The sequence below is a fragment of the Bos javanicus genome, chromosome 4 (genome assembly GCF_032452875.1).
Source record: "Bos javanicus breed banteng chromosome 4, ARS-OSU_banteng_1.0, whole genome shotgun sequence".
Taxonomy (NCBI): Eukaryota; Metazoa; Chordata; class Mammalia; order Artiodactyla; family Bovidae; genus Bos; species Bos javanicus.
The window spans coordinates 75,050,119-75,076,511 of NC_083871.1; the positions used below are offsets into that span (position 1 = coordinate 75,050,119).

Here is a 26,393-nt window from a genome sequence, read left to right on the forward strand (position 1 = left end):
TTTCAGTGCCCTCACAGAAAATGGGTTGCTACCTGGGGGTTCTTCAAGAATTACCCAGCAATCAATCATGGGTTTTTTTTCATAGTATTAATAAAGTTATATCTTGGTTGGTTTTGATCTAAAACTTGGATTTACTGATGATTGATTAATAGCTATAAATCCAAACTATATAGCTTTGTCATTGTTGTTCAGTTAGTTCTAAGTCCTGTCCAACTCTTTGCAGCCCCACGGACTACAGCACACCAGGTCTCCCCATCCCTCACTATTTCCTAGAGTTTGCCCACTTTATAGTTTTGGGTTTACCTAAAACTATCTGAGCTATGATTCATACTTTATTTAGAGTTAGTATTTCTTTTTGAAGAATAAAACTAATGGGTGACTTTTGGTGATCTTGATAGTTTTAAGATATCCCATACAATGTTTGCACTGCAGTGTTAGAATTAGCAGAGGTCAAAAGACTTATATGTGAAGCTGAGTTGTGTTAACTACAAAGTGCACTGTCTTTGATAAGTTGCTAAAGTTCTCTAAGCCTCTGTTTCTTCATCTTTAACATGGGCATAGTAGGTACTTCACAGCCATCTGAGAATTAAATAAGATAATATATGTGAAAATATTGCAAACTATGAAATAGTATGTGCCATTATCATATGCTTTCAACAGTGTACAAATAATCCATCTCTCAAATCCATTAAAAGTTGTTTTTTTTCCCTCATGAATGCTTTTAATTACTTAAAACTTTGATGAGAAGAGTCTCATTTATTAGACCAACTTCTATTTATAGGCACAGTCATACAATTAAAGGGTTCAGTTAAAACTTGCCATTAGAAATACAATATGAATAAGGCCCAGACACGTTAGGACAGAGTCATCTATTAATATGTATAAGATACATGGTATTACGAGGTACCCAGAGATGACATTATTAGGCCCTAATATATTTTTACTTGTTCACATTCTGATTTACAGAAGGGGTTTGAACTTACTTTGTAAAATAAGCAGATAAGTGATACTGTTTTTATTTTTGCTTTCATTTGAAAAGGTCTTGATCATCATGATTCTTGGGAGATGCTACGATCTCTACTCAAAAGAACTTGAGACTGGGATACAGGAAACTTGGTTTCCTGTGTGAGAATCTAGTAACTCTCCTTACCCTTAGATAATATATATGACTAGGGGTAGGTCAGTCAGTTCACCTTGAATTGTTTAATGAAATGAGCATTGATTTAATTACTTCTGGTTTCTTTAACTGCTCCTGATTCTCTAAATACCAGGAATATTTCTCGGAGGATGCTGATAGTTTTGTACCGCCTTAGTGCCTCTGACACCCCCTCCACCCCCGCTTTTCAGGGTGTGTGAGATCACCCCAAGGGAAAGCAAATAATTATCACCCCTTATAACTTGAAAAGTGTGAAATGAAACATGTAATAGACTAAAAAAATAGTGAGTTTTCCCCTCTCCCAGGACCCAAGTTAGACATTGAGATGACTAGGTAATGCTAAGGAGCAATGACATGGCTAAAGAAGGAGAATATACTCATACGAACACAACCATCTCTCTTCTACCTTGCCACTGCCCTCATATCTTTCTTTAATTCCTTACAGGCACCCAAATGAGACATACCTTGCTAGATTGCCTGGGTTCTAATCCTGGTTCCTCTAGTTTCTCTTTTGTGACCTTGTACAAATTATTTTCTGCATGTATCAAGTTTTTTTCATCTGCAAAATGGGCACGACAATATTAGTACCCATCTCATAGGGTAGTTGTGAGGATGCAGTCAGTTAATCTATAAAGCACAGGGCTGGCACACAGTGTATGCTATATGAGTATCAACTAATATTATTGTCTTTCTAAAGATTAATTTACTGATATATTTGCAGTCATTGAACATGTTCCATTTCTAGGGTAAAAAGTTGAATTTTCCTGGCTCCAGTAATTTCAATTTCCAGTTACTAAAAACCAGAAAAACATGTTTTTTTAAAAACATTCCACCTGTTCCTGTAAAATCCATTAAGTTCTCTGAAGAGATCCACATCTGCTGTTAGTATAAAAGAAATTGAACATTGCAGATAAAATGGAAGAGTGTTTTTCATTCAGACCTAACAGTGACACTGATTCCTGGCCATCTGAATAGTATTCTTGAGCAAGTTACTGCAAATAGGAACTTTCCAGGTGTTAGTCACTAAGAAAAGAATTTGACAGATTTTTTTCCGGAAAAAAATAACTGCATTATATTCAAGGCAACCGATGCAAAAAAGGGAAGAAAAAGATTTCGTAAGTATTGTGTAATTTAAGACCATAAACACATTACTAACCCCCTTTATACGGGAAAACTTTCTCAATGATAAGTTAATGAGACATAAGGTGGATGATAGAAGTCTATAGTATTTAATTCTTTATTATATTTTGATGGCTACTTTTCTGAAAATGGTAAACCCCAGATTTCATTTTTTTTAGTAGCTGATTTAGCTTACTCTCATTTAATAATAAAGCTCTTACTAGCTACTTACTAGCTACTGAGGTAGTCCCAAATGACTCTAGACAGTTTGGGGTTATAAATGGTCCTTTGGGTTTTACTATTGTTTGTCTGTCTTCTCTTGTCTCATGAGCTATGATGAGTCGTCACAGTCCTTCTTTACCTCTAGTGGCATTCACACTGGTTGCAACTGTGTTTTTTTAAAAGTTCTCCCTTGCTGAAAACTTCACTCTCGTTCCTTTTGTGCTCTAGAGCCTTGCTGTTCAAAGAGGGGCCCCACAGACCAGCAACGTTGGTATCACCTTATTAGAAATGCAGAATCTTGGGCCTCACTCCAGACTTACTGAATCAGAATTTGCATTTTAACAAGATTCTCAGATGATTCAAATGTACATTAAAATTGGAGAAGCTCCAATTTAGCACATCAACTTTGTGACAGTTCATTTTTCTATTTCGAGATCCATTTCTGGCTTACAAATTGTGTCTTGTGGTGTTTGATGTTATATAGCTTGCCAGATTGTTTTATCTCTAGAAACAGGGATGTTGTTATAACATCTAAAAGTGTATTCATGTTTGGTAATAAGTAATTGATGAGTGCTTTATTTTCTCTCCCCTAGGATATCCCTGGTGATCTTGGAAGAGTCCATATCATGGAATCGATCTCCATGATGGGAAGCCCCAAGAGTCTTAGTGAAACTTTTTTGCCTAATGGGATAAATGGTATCAAAGATGCAAGGAAGGTCACTGTGGGTGTAATCGGAAGTGGGGATTTTGCCAAATCCCTGACCATTCGACTTATTAGATGTGGCTATCATGTGGTAATAGGAAGCAGAAATCCTAAATTTGCTTCTGAATTTTTTCCTCATGTAGTAGATGTCACTCACCATGAAGATGCTCTAATAAAAACAAATATAATATTTGTTGCTATACATAGAGAACATTATACCTCCCTGTGGGACCTGAGACATCTGCTTGTGGGTAAAATCCTGATTGATGTGAGCAATAATATGAGGGTAAACCAATATCCAGAATCCAATGCAGAATATTTGGCTTCATTATTCCCGGACTCCTTGATTGTGAAAGGATTTAATGTTATCTCAGCTTGGGCACTTCAGTTAGGTCCTAAGGATGCCAGCCGGCAGGTATGTATTTTTACATTTTATTCTTATTTAGCTGGTATTTTATACTTAAATAGGTAGACAAATATATACCTAAAAAATGAATTCTGATGCTCTCCCATGATTATCATTTTGAAAACTATGTATGAGCTCCTGAAGATTCGTGTCCTGACCTTGTAAGGACATATTTCTATCCTCAAAATGATGTAAAAATCTGAGAAAATAACTTGAACTTTCCTATCATAATCAGCTAATTGAAGAAAAAGACAAGATTCGTAGATGAATAATGGGCCATCTCCTTGCTTCCTCAAAAAATCTCAAACATGTCTTTTTTCTTTGCGTCTCTTCCTCCTACCCTTTCTTCCTTCCTCCTCCTTTCTTTGCAAACAAAAAGATGTAAACAGTGTTTGCCTATTTAGTAAAGAGTGTTCCATCTCTGCTTTTATAAGTAAACACATAGAGTAGTGCACCTTAAAATTTTTTCAGAAGTGTAGTTATGCATTATATTGGAGCAAGATGATAAAATACTTTTATTATTTTTGCCCACAAAGACAGTTGAGTAGGTGTCTTAGAAAATAAATTCAGTATTTACATCACTGTATGCAGTAAAGAATCTGCCTGAAATGCTGCTGCTGCTGCTGCTAAGTCGCTTCAGTCGTGTCCAACTCTGCGAGACCCCATACAACAAAGACATGGTTCAATCCCTGGGTAGGGAAGATCCCCTGGAGGACGGCATGGCAACCCACTCCAGTATTCTTGTGTGGAGAATCCTCATGGACAGAGGAGCCTGGCAGGCTACAGTCCATGGGGTTGAAAAGAGTCAGACATGACTAACTAAAGCACAGCACAGCATGCTGCATATGAGAGTCATGATTAACTATTCATTTTCAGGTGTTTAATTTGGAAGACCTAGGAAAAGAATATATACTTTCCTAGAGACTGTTCCAGAGAAGGCAATGGCACCCCACTCCAGTACTCTTGCTTGGAAAATCCCATGGACAGAGGAGCCTGGTAGGCTGCAGTCCATGGGGTCGTGAAGAGTCGGTACGACTGAGCGACTTCACTTTGCCTTTTCACTTTCACGCATTGGAGAAGGAAATGGCAACCCACTCCAGTTCTTGCCTGGAGAATCCCAGGGACGGGGGAGCCTGGTGGGCTGCCGTCCATTGGGTCTCACAGAGTTGGTCACGACTGAAGCGACTTAGCAGCAGCAGCAGCAGCAGCAGCAACTATTCTGAAGCATTTTTTTCTTTTGCATATCCACCAAGGTTTAGCAATAGATCAAATCAAGTAAACGAGAGATAAACGTGAATTTAATCCTTTGCCTGTATTAATGATAATTTTAATATTCAATAAAATAAATTATGGAACAAGAGATTGTTCAATGTGAAATACAGAAAGAGTTTCATTTGTGTCTTCTTTACATATGTTTGATTTAGTCTTTTAGGTAAATTATAAAGTTTTATAATTTTTAGTGTTTTTCCCCAATGAATTAAATAAAAAAGTTTAATTGACCATTGTCACACCTGTAATAAACTGAGAATGCCTTTCCTTATTTCTTTGATATATATTTCTCTACCTTCACTGTTCCATTTTAGAAGTTCTAACAGTATAGACTTTTTCATTTATATGGCTAATGTTAGATAAAATTAATCCTAAGAAGTCTACATTCTTTCCATTATATAACTAGGTTTAGCAGGCAAGAATTTCAGTGTGGTCTGTTCCAGAGCATGTATATAAACATCTTCAGGGATATATTTAGGAATTTGTTTTCCCTGAACATCACTCAGAGATTTTATAGCAAACTTTAGTGAACTAATCCAGGTTCACTCCAGCATGAACTTGGTGTTCAACAAATATTTGTTGACTTCTCAACCATATTACAATATATAAGAGTATTCGGTAATTTGAAAGCCCACCCCCACCCCTACTGATCTCAATCACATCAAACGGCAATTACTTTTACTATTTAAATTAACTAAGCCTAATAATGCCATTTCCCCCCACCAAATATATTATCCTCATTTAAAAATGAAAGAATTTCATAATTCTGACCAGTGAAGTAATATACCTGAGATTATCCCTGGTTTTGGTTAATTGGTTTCTAAGCCAGAAGGTAAATTTTATAAATAGTATAGCATCATGACATAATTTAGAAGTTTTCATTGCAAATTCAGCCATCTCATGCTTATTCAGCATACTCATCTTTTCCCTTGCTGAATAGCCATAAAGGGCATTGCCTACAATCGCTCTGGAAGAATCACTGCAGTCCTAGAGCTAAGCTGTCCATCAAAGCCTGGAGAACCAGCCCCAGCCCACGCCCTGCAGGAGTGTGGGAGCTGGATGGGGGAGGGGAATGGCCAGCAGCTTGAATTCCACCTAGACTACTGAAGAGAAGACCTTACCTTATCTGTTCAGAAGCACATGGTTTAGAAATCTTTCCTCCTGCCTCCCTTCCCCTGAGGACCTGGTTCCAGGTTCACGATAGACTTTTCTGCATTTTCATTTCATGTCATGGCAACTAGCAAGGAGTTTGTTGTTTTTTTACAATACTATCTTAACCTATAAATAAACAGATTAATAAATTAACAAATGCTTTATCACCTTAGTTTTTTGTATCACTCAGGGTCATCATATGTGATGCTCCATGGATTAAATGGAGCATGTGATTGTTACCAGTTTTATAAGCAACAATGGTAATGATGAGTCTTCTGGTTTTTTCCCACAGGTTTATATATGCAGCAATAATATTCAAGCTCGACAACAGGTTATTGAACTTGCCCGTCAATTGAATTTCATTCCCGTTGACTTGGGATCATTATCATCAGCCAGGGAGATTGAAAATTTACCCCTGCGACTGTTTACTCTCTGGAGAGGGCCAGTGGTGGTAGCCATAAGCCTGGCCACATTTTTCTTTCTTTATTCTTTTGTCAGAGATGTGATTCATCCCTATGCTAGAAACCAGCAGAGTGACTTTTATAAGATTCCTATTGAGATTGTGAATAAGACCTTGCCGATAGTTGCCATTACTTTGCTGTCCCTGGTCTACCTGGCAGGTCTCCTGGCAGCTGCTTATCAGCTTTATTATGGCACCAAGTATAGGAGATTTCCACCATGGTTGGAGACCTGGTTACAGTGTAGAAAACAGCTCGGATTATTAAGCTTTTTCTTCGCTTCGGTCCATGTTGCCTACAGCCTCTGCTTACCAATGAGAAGATCGGAGAGATACTTGTTTCTCAACATGGCTTATCAGCAGGTATGGAGCATGTTTGATATTTATCTGATGCTGGTAAAATACTTGATTAGTATAATTTATAAAAACTAAGATTTAAAATAGTGTAAAACTTTACATACTTTGTAATAGAAATGTTGGTATATTTAGGGAGGGGAAAGAATTATTCTTTAAACAAGGTTTTTGCATAGAATTATATGGCTAATTCAGAATAATTTATAGTTAAAACTTCTGTCATCCCTTTCTCTGCAGAATAAAAGCAGAGAAGTGAAGAGTTGGATTTTATTTTCCTTTTTTGTTACAACTGCAGTGATTACTTTCAGCATCAGTTAATTATTTTATAATTGGCCATGTTCCGTGAAATAATAAGGCAGCTTTTAGTAAACACATACAATAAAATTAAGCCTAGTGAAAATATAAAAAAGAATAGCAAGTCAGGATTGCTGGGTTTTGTTATCAAAAAGCAAGAAAGGTACTGGTTCCTCAGGTGAAGCTTTTCTAGCACTTAACTCTTAAAGAAAATCTCAGGGACAGCCTCGTGGAATTGGCTTGATGATGGCATAGACTATGATGTTCCTCAACAATTTCCATTCAGTAAATATCAGGGGTTTCATTGAAGCTCTTTGATGTAGCATTTTTCAGTGAAAGTTGAGCACAGTATAACAAACACATGTGTAAGAGCTTTTGCATTTTATAAGGAAACAAAGCATTATGGTCCAAGTGTGTAGCATCCAGTAATTACACTTGTTTCAACAATAAAACCTAAAATAATTTGAAAAAAAATTACTAGATTGATGTTCTTTAAGCCATTTTCTCTAAAAATCACTTCACTTAAATGAATGGTAAGGCTTTGATATCTACTCTACCAGCTTCCTCACCTCCTTCAAGTCTTCCATTTGTTGACAAAAATAATAATCAATAATCAGATTAGAAGAGAGTTTTATCCACACCAAGCTGAAGGCTATAACCTGGGAAACAACCTCTCAGTAACTCTGAGGGGACTGCTCTGAAGAGGCAGGGAAGGAGCCAGAATGTATATGAATTTTTTAGCTAGGAAATAAGTGTGGTCAAACATACATCCTTGATAAAGGATTACTGCTAATCACAAAGAACAGATATTTCAAGTTAATAATTTCAGTGTTTTTCTATGTATTGGAAGATGCAGGAATCTGGGGTCATTGAAATTCTCCCAGAGGTATGCATCTGAACTATCGAGGGGCCAATATTTCATAGCCCAGAAAGCCTCACCCTTCTGTTTTCTTCCTGAATCCTCCTCATGGCCCATTGTGAACTGACAAAGGATCGTGATTAAACCCTTTGTAAAACTTGATGGTGGGCAGCATTCTTTTTTTTTAATGGTAAAGCTGGATGTACAATGTATGTTTGTACATAAGACAGGCTGTTCTTAGTTATAAAGTTCAAACCAAATCATGTATGAGCCAGAATGTGAGATTTTTACCCATCAAGTCCTTATCTCCTCAGCAGGGCCCTCATTGGACACTGTTTGACATTCTGCCACCTGCTTCTGACTCAAGCCTGGTACTCCCAGCCTCTCCTACTTCCCCTGCTGTACCTTCTTTTTGTTCAATAGTATTTTCCACCTTCTAACACACTTTGTGTTCTTTATTTCCTGTTCTCTGCCTTCTCGCATCAGAGTGTAAGTTCACAAGAGGAGGAGTCTTCATCCATTTTGCTCACTGATACATGCCTAATGCCTGGAACTGTGCCTGACACATTGTAGACACTCAAAAAACATACTCATGGAATGAAGGGGTGAATTGGGAGGGTGGGTATTAATAGATAGACACAGGTTGTAGGCTCCAGGTTTACTGGGGTATGCTGTTATTCTGTATTGTTGTATAGATGCCAAATGAGATAGTAAGAACCTTTTCTCCACAGAGGAGCTCTGTGGCTTCTTTCAGAATGTTGGTATTGATTGCTTCAGTGAACTAGTGGCTAAGAAATAGCCTTTCTCTCTTTTGTTTAAACTTCAGGTATGGTTACCTGGTATGGTTCAGGTATGGTTACCTGAACTAAACTTCAGTTTGGTTATCTGGAAGTGGACAAAAAGTAAAGCTGGTATTAAGTTAGAACCTGTTTTCCTTGAATAGATCAAAGCTTCAACCCAAGGAATCCAAACCTTGATTCATACTCTAATTATATTGTTTGCATGTAAACAGACAATTCTAAAAGTAGTTGCTATGCAGAATCCGACATATTCAGAGTTAAAGTCTGGCTTGATTATATGTGCATTATCAATGTAAGGAGAAGACATTTGGAAAAGTACTGAATGAGGCAACTAGACAGTTGAAAAGTATATTAATGAGGTCATTCAAGTAGATAAATATTTGTGCTCCCTAGGGCTTTATCCTCAGGGCAATTTCAACTTCCTGGGGAAAAGAAGGTAAGAAGAAAGAGGTAAATCAACATGTAAATATTTTGTGAGAAAGGAAGGAACAAAGTTTAGAAATCCCCGGCTTGGATTCTAAGTTGAACTAAGGCCAGAATATTCAACCAAGTTGAAACCAACTTTTAAAAGTACTGGAAAACTAACTGCCACTACTTCTTTAGTCTCCCTGTGGAACCAACCACTCAGTATTTCAGTGTTGGGACTCCAGAGTCCATGTCAGCATGATGTATTACAAATGTGTCAACTACCCTTATCACATATGGGTGAGGAAGGAGAGGACCTTAGTCCTTTTTCTGTTTAACTCTCTCTTTTCTTTCCCACACACCTGGAACAAATACCATCCAGTAATAGGTTCTCCATAACAGTTCATTAAATTGAATTAGTGCAACTTAAATATGTATGTATATGACACATTCTTAGGCCAAGAGTGAACTCTGTGCTGAATCAGTTAATGTTCTACCAAACAAAGGAAATTCACATTTGCTTTCTTGTTAGGTTCACGCAAATATTGAAAACTCTTGGAACGAGGAAGAAGTCTGGAGAATTGAAATGTATATTTCCTTTGGCATAATGAGCCTTGGCTTACTTTCCCTCCTGGCAGTCACCTCTATCCCTTCAGTGAGCAACGCTTTAAACTGGAGGGAATTCAGTTTCATTCAGGTACATGGTGTTTGGTGAGGGGATGGCTGGTACAGAATTTTAACTACAATTAAGTACAATTAAATTTTAAATATGTTCCTTATGAAAGAATGCCCCTGGGACTGCTGTTTATGCAAGTAGCTCGTGGAATACATGCTGCTAGAGGCCAGCTTAGGACCATTCTGGTTTAGTTAATAAAAGACCAGTACAGGACTTTACTGGAAGGTTTTGATAGCACTGCCTACTATGTTACAGATACAGGTTATTTTAAAAAGTAATAGAAAGTGGGAGGCGAGTCAGCTTAGATCAAATTTAATACCAAAGTCAATGTATTATTGGCCAACTCAATGGAGACTTATTTTATATTCTGAGTCATCTTAATCTGTCTAGAAAAGTTTCATTAGTTGTAATTCAAGTGGAGAGAAGCTCAGTCTGAATATTTTAAAGGAAATGTGTATATACACACAAATACAAGCAGTAATAAAACTAGGTTAATGGATTATGACAAGCAGCCAGCCTTATGAATCTTGTTAGTATATGTATTTGGTACATCAGTTGTATACATATGTGTATGAGGGATTTCAAAATAACATTTGTTGTATGATAAGTTAAACATTCACTTTCTCTAGTAATAGCTATTTAATGAATTTGCATATTTTTAAAATATATAATTCAAATTTAGACGCTACCTAAATTATCATAAAACCAGTATTGGTTGTATCCAAATGATTTATAGCACAATATGCAGATGAGTGGCATCTGGTGGTAAACTAACTTTTAGTTGTTTTGGGGTTTTGTTTTTTGCCTATTTGCTTGTGTGTGTGTGTTTTTTTTAAGTGGTCTAAGAACCTCATTCAGAATAAGGGCCTATCCCTCATCTAAATTAATTTTTACTTTTTGGGGGAAATAAAATGTGAATATTTTTCCAACTGCTAGTTTAATCTCACCTGAAAAGAAATAGAAGGCACTCTGATAAAAGGAGCTGCTGCTGCTGCTAAGTCGCTTCAGTCGTGTCCGACTCTGTGCGACCCCATAGACAGCAGCCCACCAGGCTCCCCTGTCCCTGGGATTCTCCAGGCAAGAACACTGGAGTGGGTTGCCATTTCCTTCTCCAGATAAAAGGTGCTAGACAGGTGCAAAGTATCATGATAAATTTAGATGAGTAATTGCAAGCAGAACAACTTTCTGCTAGAGAGTTCATCCTTCCCCAGTGAAGTTAGACATTACATTATTATGCTGATAGAGTGCTACATTTTGTGTAATATAGACCATTTCTCAAATAAGCAGTTAAACATAATAAAGGGAACCCAAAATGCTGAACTTCTCTATTTTTAAACTGTAAACTTTTTAACAAAATACTCATAATCTCATTCAATATGGTTGGTAAAACCATTTGAAATGCTTTTTATGTTACACATTAATACTATAAGATTTTTCATATTTATCTTCAACTATATGTGTGTATACCTATGAGTGCTCTTTAGCATTTAATTATATGCGTGTGTATATATGTATACATGTATTACATATATAATATATGTACTATATTATATATAGTATATATATACACTCACATACATTTTAAAAAATATACACAACTGGTAGAAATGTGGATAACCTTTAAAAGAAGTTTTCCAGTTTTTATCAGTATCCTTAAGGAAAAGCCAGATGTTTTGACCAGTAATCCCACTATTAGAAACCAATTCTAAGGAACTAAACCAAAATATAAAAAAGGGCTTAAAGTGATATTATAAAATAGTTGAAGAAGGTAAAAAAACAGTAAATGATCAACAAAAAGGAATGGTTAGGAAAATTATAGCACATCCATTCAGTAGAATACCTTGTAAATTAAACTCATGCTTTCATGTTTAATGACATGAGGAAAAGTTCTAGATGTAATAAATAATCAGAATATTAAAAGATATGCAATTTGGCCTTATTTGTGTAAAAGAGAGTGTGCATATAAATGTAAGAAATATATGAAAATATTAAAATTGTTTAATTCAGTAGATAGCAAAGAGTAACTCAATAATTTAAGATAAAGTTGTGTTTTCAAAATATAAACATAGTATATCTGGATGGATTAATTTATGAGTTTGAATAATTTTGCTTCTTATTCTGTTTCTCTTTCTTCTTCCCCTGTCCCAAGTCTACCCTTGGATATGTCGCTCTGCTCATAAGTACTTTCCACGTTTTGATTTATGGATGGAAACGAGCTTTTGAAGAAGAGTACTACAGGTTTTATACACCACCAAACTTTGTTCTTGCTCTTGTTTTGCCCTCAATTGTAATTCTGGGCAAGATTGTTTTACTCCTTCCATGTATAAGCCAAAAGCTAAAGAGAATTAAAAAGGGCTGGGAAAAGAGCCAATTTCTAGAAGAAGGTATTGGAGGAGCAGTTCCTCATCTCTCACCGGAGAGGGTTACAGTGATGTGATGATAAATGGTGCTCCCTGCTGCTACATGAAGTTCTCTTCATGCCATTATTTTTATGACTTCCTTGATCTTCACTTGCAAGTGCTCTGTCAAACTGCTGTGGGCTGAAACCTGTTCAATGAGATCTCAACTGAATTAATGGTAGAATTTTCTTCAAATTTGTTTTCCCTAATGTCACATTTTGCCAATATAAATGTTTGTAGTCAATTTACGTTGAAACATAGGTATGTTTTGTTTTGTACAATTGTAATGCTATTGTTATTTTAATAAACTTTATTCCATAATCAGGCAGAAATATTTGTAGTTAATAGTATAGATACAACATAATGTTAAAAAAAAAAAAAACTGTGCAAACCAGCAGAACTTCAAGTTTTAATATAATGTGATGGATATTTTTTCCTGAAGCTTAAGTAAGATTCTAATTATTATTCAGCTTAAGAAATAGAAATGCATAACATACATTATTTTTAAGAAAGGACACATTAGGTTAGCATCTAGGTAAGGGTATATGTTAACATCCCTATATTTCTTTCATAAGATAGGGTTTGAACCAATGTGATTTGTGAGCAAACACAAAGAGACAAACTGAACTTGAACTTGAAATTATATTTAAGATGCATTGTAGAAATGAGATATATACTGGTAATGTGTACCTCATGAAAAGTTTTATTCTTTACCTTGTTGCAGAGCAGTTTTATTTGCATATTAATATACTGACCAGGGAGAAGACAGTAATATATGGCCTCCAAAACTGATTTTTCTAATACAATACAAATCCTGGGAATCTTATAATTATTTCTAGTTAGAGGGAAAGTGTTAAGTTTACATACGAATAGTTGTTTATCCGCTGAGTTTTGCTGTTGCACCTTAGCCAGTCATACTCTGAATGATACAGGATTTTACTGACATTCATTAAGGGATTATAACATGCCAGGCACTGTTCTAAGCACTTTACGTATATTTCCCATACAGTACTTACAACAGCCCCTTGACAGAGGTGATTATCCTCATTTTACATATAAGAATACTGGATGGAGGATAGAAAACTTGAGTAATTTGCTCAAGGTCATGCCAGAGCTGGTATTCAAGTCCAGGCAGTCATATTTCAGAGGCTATGGTTTTAGCCACTAGGCTGTTTGGCCCCTGCCCCATCCCCATGCATTCCAATCTAGATGCTTCCTCTTTAGTATAAAGGCACTGACATTCTTTATCGTGTGTCATGGGTGTCAAAAGATATGTGAAGATATAATTGTAAATTTATCCTTGCTTGGGGATATAATTCACACTCACCCTAGGAAAGAATCTTGCCTGGGACAGAACCCTAGAGATCAGTGGCAGTCCATATACCTCTTTATGCACCAAGGGACTCCAGTAGAGATAGGACTGTAGTAGTAGTTAACAGTGGAGGTCCTATAGAGTCCTAAAAAGTCCCTGTAGATTTGGTCATCTCTTTCTCTCTTCTTGAGACATCCTCCTGCATACTCAGCCATTCATTAGGGAGCAGTTTGCAACTATGAAGGATATTTAGATGAGTGGGTTAATTATGAATCTACTCTAGAGACATAGAATCATACAAATTATTCATGAATTTTTTCAGTACTGACATTACACATTAAAATTGCATTTTGTTCATACTTTGGTTAGAAAGTCCTACATTTTTCCCCCTATTTGCTCTTTCTTTATTAAAAGAGAAAGTTGCAAACAAGATACAATGATATGTATTCCTCTTCCTGAAATTTTAACATTTTAAAACTTACCCAGTAAGGTTCTACTGAAACCAGCTGCCAAAAAGAAAAGGACTTTTATTCAGTAGAAGCTACCTTTCCCACCAATGGCTCACTCCCTATCACCAAATCATGTCAGTTTGGTAAACTGCTCATGATTCTCTGATATTCTCTCCTTGGTGAATTTTAGTAACTTGTACTTTTTAATTGAGCTTTTCATTTTAATTGTAGCCTTTCCATCTTGATAATCATTTACTTGTTAGTTCTCAGCAGGAATTCAGTGGGGTGATAACTTCAAGGTAATATCTATAAACTATATAGTGGACTTGTGAAATTAACTACATATTTGTAATAATTTCTTGTCCCTTCAGTTTCACTCCATTTAAGCCACGCTTTCGCCAGTTAATGTGAAAATACAGTGAAATAGTTTTAAAACTTAGACTACTATTGAAGTATATTTATATTGTTGCATGTATATATTAATTAGCTAATAAGATAAAATTATCACTATTACAGATAAATGGGGCCTTTGAAAATATGAAAAAGCGAAGTTTATGAAGTGTATGTAAGATGTAACCATTTGTTTGAAATGGTAATATCTTCTTTTGCGTACTACAAAGCTGACATAATTTTGAAGTTTTAGAATAAATATAATATGTGCATGCTCAGTCACTAAGCCATGTCCAACTCTTTGCAACCCCATGGACTATAGCCTAACAGGCTCCTCTGTTCATGAGATTTCCCAGGCAAAAATACTGGAGTGGGTTACCATTTCCTTCTCCAGGGGATCTTTCCAACCCATGGATCCAACATTGGCAGGTGGATTCTTTACCACTGATCCACCAAGGAAACCCAAGTGTAATATGTTCATTATAATTCTAAATGTTTAAAAGCTTTTCTAAAAGTGGAAAAATACTGACTTTTAATTGCTTTACTTAAATAACTTTTAACTGCTTTATTTTACTACTTCCTACCTGATTACTTTTCTCAATCACCATTTCTCATAATCATTCTTTAGAAATCATTACTCTGACCTCAGACGTATGACTGAATTTTGCTCTTGCTAGATGTGAGAAAGTAGTGGGAACTTTAAAGTAGGAGGCTTGTTTTCCTAAACTATATTTTGAGAAGTGTCCCTGAGAAAATTATAAGAATGTAGAAAATATATCTAGTTCTGAAAGTGAAAGTCGCTCAGTTGTTTCTGACTCTTTGCGACCCCATGGACTATGGAGTCCATGGATTTCTCCAGACCAGAACACAGGAGTGGGTAGCTTTCCCTTCTCCAGGGGATCTTCTCCACCCAGGTATTGAACCCAGGTCTCCCACATAACAGGCGTATTCTTTACCAGCTGAGCCACATGGGAAGCCCTAGTTTTAATCCTATGCAAAATAATTTATTTTTTTCCTAAGAGGGAATTAATTATTGGACTGAATCATGCTACCTAGCTTTTATGCGCAGATTTCATATGTCTCCTCTATTAAGGATATTTAAAATCATGTTTAAATAGGAATATATTCATGTTAGCATATATTTTTCAAAGCATATATAGAAATTAGCCTAGATTGTCTACAGGTAGAGGTTTTTATTTAAATTTTGAAATATTTTAAAGTATGAATAAATTATATTTATAGGTATTTATCAGAGATAATTATTTTGTGCTATATATGGGATTGGTTAGTGAGCTCCAATGCTAAACTACCTGATTAATTTCTTATAAATTAGCATAATTTTGAGTTGATTAAGGGATTTTACTTTCAAAATTAATTTGCTAATAGTAGCCTAACATATATTCATTCTTACAGTGAAATTATGAAAATTATTTGTGTAAAAGGGCTTTTGAGAATATATCATATCCAATTTTTTATTGTTTATCTTTTAGTAATGTGATAGAATCTTAATTATTTTTAATTGCCTTTTTAAAATATAAATTTATTTATTTTAATTGGAGGCTAATTACTTTACAATATTGTATTGGTTTTGCCATACATTGACATGAATCTGCCACGGGTGTACATTGCCATTAAACTATTTCATAAAAAATTCTGTACATAGAGGTTCCCCCTGCCAAAAAGTTTTTATTTATGAAATTTAAAGTTTCTTATGTGATATTTTAAACAAAGTGCCATCAGTGTAATTCATAAATATTTCTTTAGGAATACTATGAACACTGAACCTGTGTCAATCTATAAAATCTCTATGTTGAAATAAGTATTTAAACAGCCTAAATTGTTGCATTGAAATTATTTTATAAGTTCATGACTTAAAGTAGTGTAACACGTAGTATAATAACCCGAGCCTGGTGTTAAGATTTATATTTGTGATGTGTTGTCCTAAAAATGAGCTGCTCCACCCTCAGTTGTTCATAAGCCACTAAAGCAAATTCTGATACATACTCATTATATGTAATTGCTCTAAATGAAACTGTAATGATTTAAGTGGAAACAATTTGTTCATACTTTTGAACAGTGAATTTTATAGAAACAAATAGCTTCTTCAATTTTGTTTTAAGCAAACTTCTAAAGTGCTAATATTCAGAGATTCTGTCAATATGTTACAAAAAAACATTTAATTTAGCTGAATACATGTACACACCATAGTCTCCCCTACCATGGTTTCATTTTCTGTGATTTCAGTTACTCACAATCAACTGTGGTTTGAAAATATTAGATGGAAAATTCTAAAAATAAACAGTTCATAACTTTTAAATCGTGTGCCATTCTGAATAGCATGGTGAGATCTTGGGTGTTCCCACTCCAGCTGGCCTAGGACGTGAATCAGCCCTCTGTTCAGTATGTCCTTCCCTTAGTTACTTGGTAGCTGTCTTGGTTATCAGATTGGCTGTTGTGGTATTGTAGTGCATGTAATTCTTATTTTACTTAATAATGGCCTCAGAGTACAAGGGTAGTGATGCTAGGAATTCAGATATGTCAAAAGGAAGTTGTAAAGTGTCCCCTCTAAGTGAAATGGTGAAAGTTTTTGACTTAATAAGGAAAGAAAAAAAATTGTATCTTGAGGTTGCTAGGATATATGGTAAGAATGAATCTCCTATCTATGAAATTGTGAAGAAGGAAAAAGAAATTCATGCTAGTTTTACATTGCACTTCATACTATGAAAGTTATACAGTGTGTGACAAGTGCTTAGTTAAGATGGAAAAGACATTATATACAATAAGAGATTTTGAGAGAGACAGACTACATTCACTTTTGCTACAGTACTTTGTTATAATCTTCCTATTTTATTATTTGTATTTTGTTGTAATATCTTACTGTGCCTAATTTATAAATTAAACTCTGTCACAGGTATGTGTGTATGGGGGGAAGAAACATAGTATATATAGAGTTTGGAACTATTAGTGGCTTCAGGCATCCACTGGGGGGTCTTGAAACATCCCCTGTGGATAAGGGGAGGGCTACTGAACAGATTTTTTTTTTTTTTAACTTCCCAAATCATTGGATTAACATCATGCAGTCATCCAAAATTAGGGCGGACTATTTGGATTCTCCCAATGGCTAGATGAGCTAATATAAATGACCAAAGCAGGTGTTTTTTTAATGATTTCCAAATTGCCAACTTCAAGGATGATTCTTTTATTTTCTTTAAAGGTCTTTCATAGTTTTTCAGATACTGCGTCTGAAGGGGGACTGGAATTGTCTCCCTGTGTCTAGTTACCCTGCTTTAAAAGCTGCTGCCCATCACATTCAACAGCCCTCGCAGTTAAGTCTTCATTTGTGACTGAGTGTGGACCAGTGAGTGTAGAGGTGCAAATAAGTGAATTCTTAGAAGTCTCTTCAAAGAAAAGCAGCATGTGTTCCTTTATCTTAATCCTCTGTCTTGCTGCCAAAACTGTCGTATAATAGGAACTCTTGCAAATATCCAAGAAGACCAAGACTAAATCCTAAGGAGGGCATGTTAGAAATTAAAAAGGTTTTGACTGCTTCACTACTTTTACTGCCTTTTCCTGTATTTAATTCATTGTAAATTTGGGTTTCTTTATATGAAATCAAAATTAATCCATCCTGGCCTTCAGTTCTTTATTACAATACCGTATAACACTGTTTGAATAAACTAGATTGCAATAATTCTTATGTTTAAAAGTTTTTAAAGGATAGTGTGCAGTTCACATTAGAATTGATTTTCCATTGTTAATTAATTCTACTCATTTTCCTGCTTTTATCTTTCATTGAGTATTTTGTATCTGCTTAGAAAATACTGTCTTCTTTATAACTGTGTAATAGATATTTGATAAAACTCCATAATCTCCAAAATACCATTATCAAATTATATGCTATGTTTTTATATCATTCTCATAGATCTGCCTTATAAACATCTAAATAAAAATGTACTATTTAATGTGATTTAATTTCTTTTTTGAAATGTTATGTACAAATGGATTTTTCTTTCTTACTGAATAATCATTCCGATATTTGATGGAAGCCATCTATACTTTGCTGGCTGTTTCTTTTTAGAAGCATCCAGAAAGCATTCATGTAATTGTTTTGTGTTTGGGGGGAGTTTTGTTTGCTTTTATCAAAGCAGACATGTAGAAAAACATCCATCTAATGAGATGGTATTCTTAAAAGTATTTCACTTCACTAGCATTTATTAAGTATCTTTAAACTAGGACTGAACACAGTATTCAAGCTATAGTCTATAGATCCTGATAGCAGGAACTCTGTCTTACTACTATATTCCTTTGTTGTTCAGTCGCTCAGTCGTGTCCTACTCTTTGTGATCCCATGGACTGCAGCACATCAAGCTTCCTGTCCTTCACCATCTCCTGGAGTTTGCTCAAACTCATGTCCATTGAATCAGTGATGCCACCCAACCATCTCATCCTCTGTCATCCCCTTCTCCTGCCTTCAGTCTTTCCTAGCATCAGGGTCTTTTTTAATGACCCTGATGGCCAAAGTACTGGAGCTTCAGCGTCAACATCAGTCCTTCCAATAAATATTCAGGGTTGATTTCCTTTAGGATTGACTGGTTTGATCTCCTTGCAGTCCAAGTGACTCTCAAGAGTCTTCTCAGTTTGAAAGCATCAATTCTTGGCGCTCAGCCTTCTTTATGGTCCAACTCTCACATCCATACATGACTACTGGAAAAACCATAGCTTTGACTATATATATGGACCTCTGTTGGCAACTGTATTTCTAGTGTCTAGTAAAATACGGTCCTGCAGAAACCAATGAGATAGTATGACTTGCCTCATTTTTACAGACAATTATGTTATTTATCAGCCAATTTCTATGTAGCCATGCCTGCATCCTCCTGCCCACACCCTCCCCATCACCATCTCAGCTTCCTATTTTGCCTCCTGGCCAGTGGTTAGAGCTGCCCTATGGGCCCAGAGAGGAGTCATTGCTATTGCTGTCAGTGCCACCATCACCCCCACCACACTGTCGTACTGATATTCGTGCCTGTGCACAAGATCTGTGGAGGTTCTGGCTCCCTCTGCAGCTGCCTGGAAATGTGTGGGTATTAATATCCTGAGAGTAGAGTTCAGATAAAATACAGGACACTCAATCAAATTTGAACTGCAGAGAAACAACAAATAAGTGTAATTCTGTTACAAATACTGCATGGCTTTTCACCTTTAAATCTGGCAACCCTACTTCAAGGGTGAACTTTGATCAGAGTTGAAGCATAAGAGGGTGCTAGTAGGTAAGTTCTCCCTTCATTTCCCCAGATGGACTGTTCCAAAGTTCAATAATTCACAAGGCCTCCATGAAAATATCCTAAAAGACCGAGCACTTATAACTCCATTGTTCAAAAGCTATGGCACCTCAGTAACACCTATATTTGTACATCCTCCTCCACTGCCTGCCTCACTTCCATCTTTTCCTCCCTCTGCTTAGCAGAGACAGTGCCCGCCTCCAACCAACTGGCAGAAGGGGAATGTTTCTTGTTTGTTTGTGGAAGACTCTAGGGAACCTAGGCTAGCACCCTAATTTTGGTAGTAGATTCTTCAAATGGAAAAAAAATATGAAATGATGATTTTTACAAAGTCAGGCATAGGGCTCTGCAGACTCAAAATCCAGATTGGTTGAGAACCTTGAGTGGATACATCTCCCAGGGATGGATTCACACTGATAAATGTACAGTGATAGATTGTTAAGTCAGAAATATCTGAGAAATACCTGGACTTCCCTGGTGGCTCAGATGGTAAAGAATCTGCCTGCAATGCAAGAGATGTGGGTTTGATCCCTGGGTTGGGAAGATCCCCTGGAGAAGGGAATGTCTACGCACTGCAGTATTCTTGTCTGGAGAACTCCATAGACAGAGGAGCCATTGAGAAATATCAATGTCCTAAAGGCAAAGAAACCGATATTGCCTCAAATAAGCACATTCTACTCTTCAATCTGTTCTTTACAAGAATTCTAATTATAGTCCAAAGGATGTCGGGATCAATTACAGGCTAAATTATGTCCCCCTAAAATTCACATTGAAGTCCTAACCCCTAGTACCTCAGAATAACTACATTTGGAGAAAGGGTCTTTAAAGAAGTAGTTAAGGTAAAATGAGGTCATAGTGGTGGGCCCTAATCCAACATGACTGGCGTCATTATAAGAACAGTAAGAGTAGATAAAGATACAGAGGGAAGACCATGTGATGACAAAGGGAGAAGCCAAGGAGAAAGGCCTCAGAATGAAACCAATCTTGGACACCTTGATCCTGGACTTCTAGCTTCCAGACTGTGAAGAAATTAAATTTCTGTTGCGTAAGCCACTTAGTTTGCTGTATTGGTTCCCACAGCCTTCAAAGACTAAAACATGGTTCATAGAATCAGAACAAGTCAAGTTAGTTACAGAAATTGGGTAATTAACATCACTAGAATAAGCTTGTCCAGATTAGTCCTACTCCACAACAAAGACAGTTCTCTCCTGGGGTTACTATAACCTCCTACCATGTAAACACAATAAATAGCTTTTAGTTCTAAAAGTTCAAGAACATTTTCAGTTCATGGAACTATGAACTGGAACTACGTCATGGGGCTGAAGCTTTGATCAGATAAAAGTCACTCTTTATAAGTTAATACCATTTATTTCGTTGCCCCACTAAACATGAATAGCTCTTGCAGCTTCCTATTTAAAAATCACTTGCAATTTGGATTATTAGTACACTTCATTAGAATGGTTGACAACCAAACAATGGTTGACTTTGTTTTTATGTTCCATGTACTTATTACTTAGTATCAAATTGCATGATTCTGTTAGGAGGTAATTACTTTTGTTTCTTTTTTATGCTTTGTTTCTACAGCACTCAACTTGAAAGATTTTTGAAAACAGACTTAAATTTCAGCTTGTATGTATTTTTTCTGTTACATAATTCCCCTACAGGGAACTATAATCACACTTCCCATGTGCTATAAAATTTTTCTGTTTAAAATAAATTACTCTCAGAAAGAAATAATACTTGTGTGAACATTTAGAACACTTGGCACTAGGTTATTGACTACCAGATTCATATATAATCTAAAATATTAATTAGAAATATTCTTAATTCATGCTAGTGAATAATTAAAAATTTCCTAAATATTGTTAATTAGGGTGCAAACAACTATCAAGAAAAAATCAGAAGAAGAATATTTATTTCCTAATATTACATTTAAGTTAAAAATATATTTAGCTTTCAATGTTACTTTTAAAAATGGTGCATAGTTCAAAAAATTATTAAAACTTGGAGTTAATCTTTAAGTCTACAGCAGCTTTTAAGAAATTATAATTTGTAATTCAACAGAAATGTTAAATTCTGCTGAATTGTTACCAGAGTGAAGTATTTTTATTCTCTGTGTATGTCATCTCTCATACATTTCTCTACTATTAATTTATCTTTTTGTGAAATAATTTACCATTTCGGTAGTTAGCCATTTAACCCCACATCCTTCTGGGTTCTGCTGTCATAAAAATGTCTTTAGTGTTCTTAACAGTTTTTAGAAATCGATACTAAAGAAGGATCCATGGGCCTTCCCTGGCAGAACAGTGGTTAAGACTCTGCTTCCAGTGCAGGGGTTAAGGATGCTGGGGGCGGTTAGGGTACAGTGTGGGGTTAGGGACATCGACCCTGACTTGGATGAAAACCCAGGGGTAACATTACAGTTAACCCTCTGTATCCAAGGTTCCATATCCATGGATTAAATCCACCAGTTTGTGTGGGACCGTAGTCTGTATTTATTGAAAAAAATCTGCTTGTGAGTGGAACCCGCAGTTCAAACCTGTGTTCTTCAAGGATCAACTGTACATGCAAACCCTTGAACCCTACCCCTACTTACTAAAGCAGACCCTGGAAATGGGGCTCAGAAGTCTTTTAATTAGCTCTCTGGACAATTCTCATGCACATTAAGTGTTGAGAAATACTTCTCTAAACACTATGCCAAAGGCTTGGGGTGTAAAAACCTGGGTAAGTACCTTTCCTTGTTTTAAAAAATCTCAGTCTAGCAGGGAGTCTGCTGAGCCAGTAAATACCATTAAATGTGTGGAGAGTACAAAAACAGAATGACAGACAAAGCAGCACCTAAAGTAGCAGAGTATATAGAGAAGGTTTCCTAGAAAAGGTCCCAGGAACTGAGCTTCATAAGGAGTTAGACATTGGAGGACAGTCACGGGTACAAAAGAAGCAAAGGTAGTGCCCGAGGAAGTTTGGCACCTGTGCACAAGTGAAGTAACTCAGTCCATATGGCTTGAGTGTGGGGTGACTGAGGATTCTATTCTGGTTGCTTCTCACCTGTCAAAAGATAAAAATCATTAAAGCAAAAAGAAAAAATTGCAGTTAGATCTATTAACTTCCCAGTAATGGACTCACTGATGGAGAAAAGTCAAAAGTTTTTAAGTGCTAGAAAGGGGGAGTTCGTGGGATTTGTGCTAATTAAGGATGGGAAACTGGTACTCTGGATATGGGACAGAATGAATATATAGGTTGGTACACAACTGGTTAAAATAAAAATCCTATTGTTCATTTTTTAGAAAAACGTCTTCAGTTAAGTCCAGTTAGAAGAGTTTGGTTTCCCAGGGCCAGTGAGGTTTATGGACTCTCATCACCTTCAGTCTATTGTGCTAAATCACAAAAGTCAGCTGATATCTCCTAGGTAAGCTCACTTTAAGTGGAAAATTTTCCTTGGCGATCCCTTCTCTTCATCCTTCCTCATCTTGAGATGCCAGAATGAGCACACAGAGGATCGCAAGTCATTGGATTATCAGCTTTCCAACCACCATTTTAGGCTTTGGTGCCATTCTCACAGGATTCCAGTCTGTTTATCCAAGTGGTTTCAGTCTCCTCTTGATGTAGTATACTTACACAGTAATTAAGGTTATGTTAACAATACAGTTCACACACCCTTTGCACTTTCTCGGGTTAATAGCAACCTTAGACCTACTGAACCACCTCTGGGTGTGAGGCCTGAGAGGAGCTCTAAAAGCACCAATGAGTAGCTGTAAAGATTAAAAAAAAAAAAAAGAATGCTGAAAATGAAGCTAGGGAGTTTCAAGAAAGGGTGAGTGGTCAACAGTGTAAAATACTATAGACAAATATACACCAAGATGCTGCTGCTACTGCTGCTGCTGCGTCGCTTCAGTCGTGTCTGACTCTGTGCGACCCTATAGACGGCAGCCCACCAGGCTCCCCTGTCCCTGGGATTCTCCAGGCTAGAACACTGGAGTGGGTTGCCATTTCCTTCTCCGATGCATGAAAGTGAAAAGTGAAAATGAAGTCGCTCAGTCGTGTCTGACTCTTAGTGACCCCATGGACTGCAGCCCACCAGGCTCCTCCGTCCATGGGATTTTCCAGGCAAGAGTACTGGAGTGGGGTGCCATTGCCTTCTCCGACACCAACATGAGGACATGAAAATGTACACAGTCTTTGACCACAAGTGGTGGTAACCTCAGTAAGGGCAGTTTCCGAGGACTGGGGTTAAACAGAATTGAGGAAACAGGGACTGGAAGTGTGCAGTACTCTTTCAAAGAAACTTGGTTTCTTTGGCTGTGACTCACATCAAGTGCTGCCAAGCCCAATCTAGGTTTTCCATTTCTATTTGCAGAGCCAGAAATGTCATATAGATCATCTTGCTTATTATGTGCCAAGCACCACTTTACAAAACCATCATCTTATTCAGTCCTCTCACAGCAATCCTATTGATGAGAAAAGTGAAAAAGTTATGAGAAAAGTGGAGTTTCCAGGGGTTAACTTGCTCTAAATTCAACGATTTTACTCGAAGGCCTTCCAGCATTGTGTACAATGCTTTGGTGCTCACTAAAGTACAGAAGAGGTAAAAGGCTAGGGAATGTAGGTAACACTGGTCTCTTCTTAGGGATGAGATAAACTGCTCAGCTTCCAGTATTAGCATTCTATCTTTCATCATTCCTGCATCCCACATCCACCACCGGCCCATTCTTGTTTTAAGAAGGCCCAGCGCAAACTACAAAGATTGAGACACACAAGCCAAGGTAACACTCCACCGTTACCTACTGAGGTCTTCGCCCCTCTTCCCTCTGGAACGCATGCAAACCTAGCCCCTCCAGAATTTAGGATGTAGATAAGGGTTTGGGGTAATTTGGATCCTCCGGCTTCCGTAGGAGCCCTTTTTGCAGCTTCTGGCTCCTCCCCTAGCAACGCTTTAGCTTGTTAGCAACTTGCAAGCCTGAAAGCGGCAAGGTGTGCGGGTGGGCGGTAGGGGCGGGATGCGAGTGGCGTCGCGGCAGCAGAGGCCACGGGCGGACCCCCGGGACCTTTCGCGACTCTAGCCGCTCTTGGGCGGCTTTCACTTTTCGGTAGCGGATCCTTTTTCTGTCTCGCGGCTGCGGGCACAGTGTAGGAAGGAAGGAGACGCACCCATCCCTCGCTCCACAGCCACAGCCATGTCCAGAGCGGAGGCTGCGGAGCCGGCCGAGGCCCCGGAGCCCAGCAGCAGGATCAAGTTCAGCAGCCCTCGCCAAATCCCGATAGTCGGAGTGGTGACGGAGGATGAGGAAGTGCAGGTATGGCCAGGTGTCTGTGCTTTGGAGGGTGTCAAGGACTAGGCGGGGTTTGAAATCTGGGGGCGGGAACGATGCCTGGAGGCAGCGAGAGCGGAAGTGGGGGCCCGAGTGGAAACCAGGGCAGCCCACGGGACGGAGGTTCCAAGCGCAAAGCTGATCCTTCGAACTGCGCTGCCTGCGAGGGGAGTTGGTTGTCGTCAATCAACCTGTCTGGGGACTTGTGTCTCGAGGTCCTCCTGAGTCCTCCCAGAGCGTCCCAGTAAATTGAGTAGCCGAGGTTTGGAGACTTGGCTTCGAAAAGTGTGAGGCGACGAAAGGCCTGAGAGGGAGGGAAACATTCTTAGCGAAAATTTGATTTGCATTAGGCTTTTATACGTAGAACCCTGTTATCGTGTGCTGTTCTTGATACAGGGGTAAATCCTCACGTGTTTGAATTTGCTGCTACCAAAACCTGCATCTGGAGGGGAGGAAAATACTATTAAAATTAGAAATTAAACAACATTTTTATATGAAATTGGAATCTAGTTTGGGAGGGCGTTGGAGAGAATTGGAATTGAATAGAATTGATTTTATTGTGCTCGTATATTTTGGTTTTTACTTTTTGTCATACAAAACTAATTCTAATTTCTGTTGAGAAATTTCACTTCAGAACCCTGTGGATCTGTAGCAGGGGTCTTTAGAAACTCCAAGTTGTTTGTTTCATACTAGGGTTCCATTGCTCCTCCCCAGAGAGCCATGATCAAGCCTAATATTAATGTGAATTCTACAGAGGAATCCTGCACTACCTCCTCACACTGATGGTGTGGGGCCACTCTGGGAATTCCTGTTGAGGCCTCACAATGCTCAGGCTGCGTCAAGAACCCTGTCTCCTGTGCCCACATCCTGGAGCCTTGGAGAGTTCCTTAGGAGTGGTTGGTTGACTGGGGACCTCTCCTGTGGTGGGAATAGGGTTGCACCCTCTGAAGATAGACAGACATTTAACTTATGGAGCAGCAACACTTTTGCATGAAGAGGAGCAGGTGTTGAAGGAATTTACCTAATCGATTTTGTGGAAGTAGTGCAGTCCAGGCAGGGAGAAGAATTTTGAGGAGCAACAGATGTCCTTTCACTCCCAAGGCTGCAAGGGGGCTCAACGCTACCACTGTTCTCCCAGGCACCTGGCAAAACTGAGAAGTAGGTGAATTTGGCATCTGATGGCTTTCATTCCTCCTTTACTTGGTATTACAAAAGGGGGTGGGGTGCGAAGTTATAGGAGGCAGGCAACCATGGGTTAAGAAGGAGAAAAAGGGGGAAATACTTTTAACAGACCGTTGCCAATATAGTCCACAACATATCAAGTAATGCAGAACAAGCATACCTGTGTATATATGTGTATATTTTCTCCCTTCCCTTTCC

General features: G+C 37.6%; 2 protein-coding genes and 1 long non-coding RNA gene across 4 annotated transcripts in view; 2 read left to right on the forward strand and 1 right to left on the reverse strand.

The window, feature by feature from the left end:
• Positions 1 to 18,389, forward strand: part of STEAP2 (STEAP2 metalloreductase) — a 30,756-nt gene extending 12,367 nt beyond the window's left edge. Inside the window, exons 2-5 of the mRNA XM_061414385.1 lie at positions 3,091 to 3,615; positions 6,320 to 6,847; positions 9,729 to 9,893; positions 12,022 to 18,389. Coding sequence (XP_061270369.1) covers positions 3,124 to 3,615; positions 6,320 to 6,847; positions 9,729 to 9,893; positions 12,022 to 12,309 — 1,473 coding nt within the window. The 5' untranslated portion in view covers positions 3,091 to 3,123 and the 3' untranslated portion in view covers positions 12,310 to 18,389. The remainder of the gene's footprint in view (positions 1 to 3,090; positions 3,616 to 6,319; positions 6,848 to 9,728; positions 9,894 to 12,021) is intronic.
• On the reverse strand, positions 13,753 to 24,941 carry LOC133246270 (uncharacterized). Its single transcript, XR_009735990.1, has 4 exons — positions 24,853 to 24,941; positions 24,015 to 24,152; positions 22,675 to 22,752; positions 13,753 to 13,819 (listed from the first exon to the last, which is right to left on the reverse strand). It is a non-coding gene; the product is annotated as an uncharacterized LOC133246270 (long non-coding RNA).
• The window catches only part of CFAP69 (cilia and flagella associated protein 69), a 66,995-nt gene continuing 65,480 nt past the window's right edge, over positions 24,879 to 26,393 (forward strand). Inside the window, exon 1 of one of the 2 annotated variants that reach the window (XM_061414381.1) lies at positions 24,879 to 24,998. In XM_061414381.1, the coding sequence (XP_061270365.1) occupies positions 24,879 to 24,998 (120 nt within the window). The remainder of the gene's footprint in view (positions 24,999 to 26,393) is intronic. The other variant, XM_061414384.1, reaches the window with a different exon arrangement.